The sequence below is a fragment of the Melampsora larici-populina genome, assembly GCF_000204055.1.
Source record: "Melampsora larici-populina 98AG31 unplaced genomic scaffold MELLAscaffold_35, whole genome shotgun sequence".
In the NCBI taxonomy this organism is placed as follows: Eukaryota; Fungi; Basidiomycota; class Pucciniomycetes; order Pucciniales; family Melampsoraceae; genus Melampsora; species Melampsora laricis-populina.
Window position 1 is genome coordinate 976,132 of NW_006768799.1, and position 3,978 is coordinate 980,109.

Sequence of the window (3,978 nt, forward strand, 5' to 3'; positions counted from 1 at the left end):
TGATGAAGTTGAGATGATTTTGTTTATAAAGAGGGGGGAAAAGTCTCTTGAGAGCACAAGCAAGAGACAGGAATATATCTTGTTTATGGTTGTCGAGGCAGACTGGTATCGTACATACACATATGATTGAGGGAGGGAGTTGCCAGGAGTTGCCGAGGAACTTTGAACTGAGGACGTTTTTCGGGTTTCAATGACAGTTCAGATTCGTAAAAAGTCCCACACTGACTCCGACCGGGTCAAGAAGACACTTGACAAAGAATAGGTGTCACAGCACGACTTGTCGTATAAATCGTATGCATCTCGAGATTCTCGACTGATGGCCGCTATGTTCAGGCGTACCAGTTTCTACTTTTTTTGACTTTTTTAGTTAGTGTAATATGCAATTTTAGCAACCTGGTACTTTTTTTTAAAAAAATGTATGCATCTGGAACCATCTGAAATCTGGAGAATAAAAGGTCACTGCTCTGGATAAGTGGTGTGATATCATGGGATATGATTTATATTTATACTATGGGTTTATGAAAATTTGAAATGTTTCGAAGTTCTGAATGCTGAGTTGAAAATTGGAAGTTAATTTTCAGGAAACAAACGCGTCAAGACTCAATACACGAGATAAACCAATCCGATTTAAACCAACAATTCCAGAAAAGATACCCAACTATCATTCTCAATAAACTTATACCATACCTAAACAAAATGGCAAGCTTATCTTACGAAGAAATTAGACAAAGAAACATTGACTCAAGTAAGTTGATATATTCGAAAAACTAATCATCAATCGAACAACGAACCCCAATTGATATCCTTATAATCATTTCCAGATCGTCAGCTTTTGTTATCTTTGAAGCTATCAGGTCCATGTGCAAATCCAATAATACCAAAACCACAAAAAACCAAAAGCAGTGAAAATCAAACATCTAAAAAACCAAAAACCAAAAAACTTGCTACTAAAATCGATGAAGAAGAAGAACCCAATGTTCTAGATGATCAAACGAACTCAAAGACGCGTAGAAGAAGTGGTAGAATACAAAAAATCATTAAATCAAAAGACGAAGATTATCAAAAATCGTCAGAAGAAGAGAAAGAAGAAAACCTTAAACCGAATCCAAAAAAACGAAAATCGACGGGTACTTCATTTCTTCCTGTCAAACGGCCACGTCAATCTGGTCCTCCTCGTCGAAAAGCTCGTTCTTTAACTGCTGGTCGTCCTAACCCTAAAATCTTTGGTCATCAGATTGGTGTAGAAGTAGGAGATTGGTGGGATTCTAGAATGAGTTGTTCTCAAGTTAGTTTCTTTCAAACCTTACTCTTTTTTTAAACAAAATTTACAAGTCTCGTTCATTTCATTGACTTCAATTGATCTTCAGGCCGGTATTCATGCTCCACCAGTCTCAGGTATAGCAGGAAACGAGACTGAAGGATGTTGGAGTGTAGCTTTGAGTGGAGGATATGAAGATGATGTAGATTTAGGTTATGCATTCACATTTACCGGAGCAGGAGGAAGAGCATTAAGTGGAACAGCCAAGAATCCGAAAAACCTTCGTACAGCACCTCAAACCTTTGATCAAGAATTCACGGCTCTTAATGCTGCACTTCGTACTTCTACGGAAACTAAAAATCCTGTTAGAGTCATTCGTGGCTATAAGAATCATAGTCCATTTGCTCCTGAAGAAGGGTATCGTTATGATGGTCTTTATTTGGTTGAAAGAGCTTGGAGAGAAGTAGGTCAAGCTGGATTTCAAGTTTGTAAAGTTAGTCACGCTTTTTTTCTCTATTTTTCTTTATTCCAAGATTGAAATCGAGTTTTCCAATGATCTAAATCTGATTTTCTTTGGTGATTTATTCTAGTTTGCGTTTGTCAGATTACCTGGTCAACCTAAGATTCCAGTAAAAGAAGGTAGAGAAGCTGAAGCTGAAGAAATGTATAAAGATATGGGATTCGTTATCGATGAACTTCCTGCTTCTCCTAAAGCTCGACCTGTTTGGACTAAAAAAGCTGCTCAAGCTCGAATCAAGACTGAGGCGAAGGAAGATGGTTCTGATCAGGAGGTAGAAGGAGATGGGGAAAATAAAGAGACCCAAGTTAAGGATGATGATCTTAAAGAGGATAAAGTCCAAGCAGATGATGTTGAAGAGGATGGAGTCAAAGGCGATGATCTTAAAGAGGACGAAGTTAAAGTCGATGATCACAAAGTCGATGAAGCCAAGGTTGATGATCATAAAGAGGACAAAGTCAAAGTCGATGACAAGGACATTGAGGAATCAAAAGAAGAAAACAGTAAAACCGAAGAGAACAAAGTCAAAGTTGATGAGAAGGACATTGAGGAATCGAAAGAAGAGAGCAGCAAAACCGAAGAGAACAAAGTCGACGACGATTCGAATGTCGATGAGATGATAATCGAAACTAAAGAAGAAACTTCAGAGAAAACCAATGATTTGAAAAAGGTCGATGATAACGAAGTAGATGAAGATCCATCATCAAAAACCACTACAATCTTAGAACAAACTCCAATACTTGACGATAGTACTGAAACTTCTGAACCTAAACCTGATTCAGAATTAATTACTCCTACAATCTCTGACCACGAAGCGATTCTTGATGAAGAAAAAGAATCAAAAGATTAATGATGAGTCTTTGGTATTGGAATACTCGTTCTCTTATGAAATCTGATAGGTTTTTAGGGTAGATTTTTTCTGGTTATTTCTTGTTTGGCCAGGTTTGAATTTTACGTTTTGGAGTAGTTTTTAGAATTCAGAAATTATCTTGCTAGTGACTTCTCTCTTTCTCTCTATCTTTTATAAAATATATTCATTTGTTTCCATTTAGTAGTTCGTTCACTATTTTTCTTGTCGTTGTTTTATAATTGGTGTGTGCTGAGTGGCTGAGAAGATAAGTTGATCACCCTAATGTGTTTTCTTGCTGTTTTTTTCTGGTCAACGATATCATGAGTTGTTCTGTGATTTTCAATACAAATTCATTATGAGTTCAACGCATGGACATTAGGGGACATGGTTTGAGAGGTACGCTTCCCTTCCACACCTAAACAACAAGGTTGGAATTCAGACGCTAGAGCCAGGTTTTCTGTCCCAATTTTGAAGAAATCATCATCACTTCTTGCACTTCATACCAAAACTTTGATATGTGATTCACTCAACTAGAAATTGATCCATTGACTCTCAGGGTGCATTCACTTAAGCAATTTCTGGTGAGAAATCACATTCAGCAAAATTTATAGTGTCTATTTGGTGGTGCATGTTTGATTTTTGCATTAAAAATTTACAGAATGTGATTTCTGGTCAGAAATTTCTTATGTGAACACGCCCTCAGTCAAGTCCTCACTGGAGCAATCCAACTTGGACAAATGGCCGGTTCAGGTGTCCTCATTAAAAATAAATCCACCAAAACTAAGATGCCTTGTAAATCAAAAGGCTCCAGAAACCTCACTTGCCTCCAAAGTCAAAGCCTAAGGGAAAACCTTGTAGCTCACAATCTAATATATAAATACATCGAATGAACTCGCATGAAGGACCGTTCAGTACGGTTTGTTTGTTCTCTTGGGTCCGGTTCTTTTTGCCCCACGTCTCTTTTCATTTTTGCTTTTCATATGTTTCATGCTTTTTATCCGTTTGTTCTTCTCTGCACCCACCTTTTGTGGCTGCTTTTCTTGCTCTCTGTAAAGGAGCCACGTTTGCGAAGCAACCTTTGTACTTTTGTTTCCACCAATTGTGTTCTTCTTTTTCAAGACCGGTAATTTTACGCTTCAATCGCAGTTTTGAACAACAACGACTTTGTTCATAGTTGTATCTAGCACACCAAAGGTGCTATGTCCTCACTCAATGCCAATTTCAGGTCGATCGACATGGATTGTTCATTGATTTTAATATTTTGGTGCTCTTTGTTTTCTCTCTTCAAGAAAACGCATTTCATTTACGTCTTCTCTGTGTCTTTCAATGTCCTTTTGATGACTTATTACATAT

General features: G+C 37.5%; 1 protein-coding gene across 1 annotated transcript; it reads left to right on the forward strand.

Moving 5' to 3' along the window:
- Positions 1–696: 696 nt before the first annotated feature.
- On the forward strand, positions 697–2,282 carry MELLADRAFT_90208 (uncharacterized protein; the record flags this gene model as incomplete). Its single annotated transcript, XM_007413202.1, has 5 exons — positions 697–745; positions 822–1,285; positions 1,368–1,751; positions 1,849–2,238; positions 2,280–2,282. The coding sequence occupies 5 exons, from the start codon at positions 697–699 to the stop codon at positions 2,280–2,282; spliced, it is 1,290 nt and encodes a 429-aa protein (XP_007413264.1).
- Positions 2,283–3,978: the final 1,696 nt, after the last annotated feature.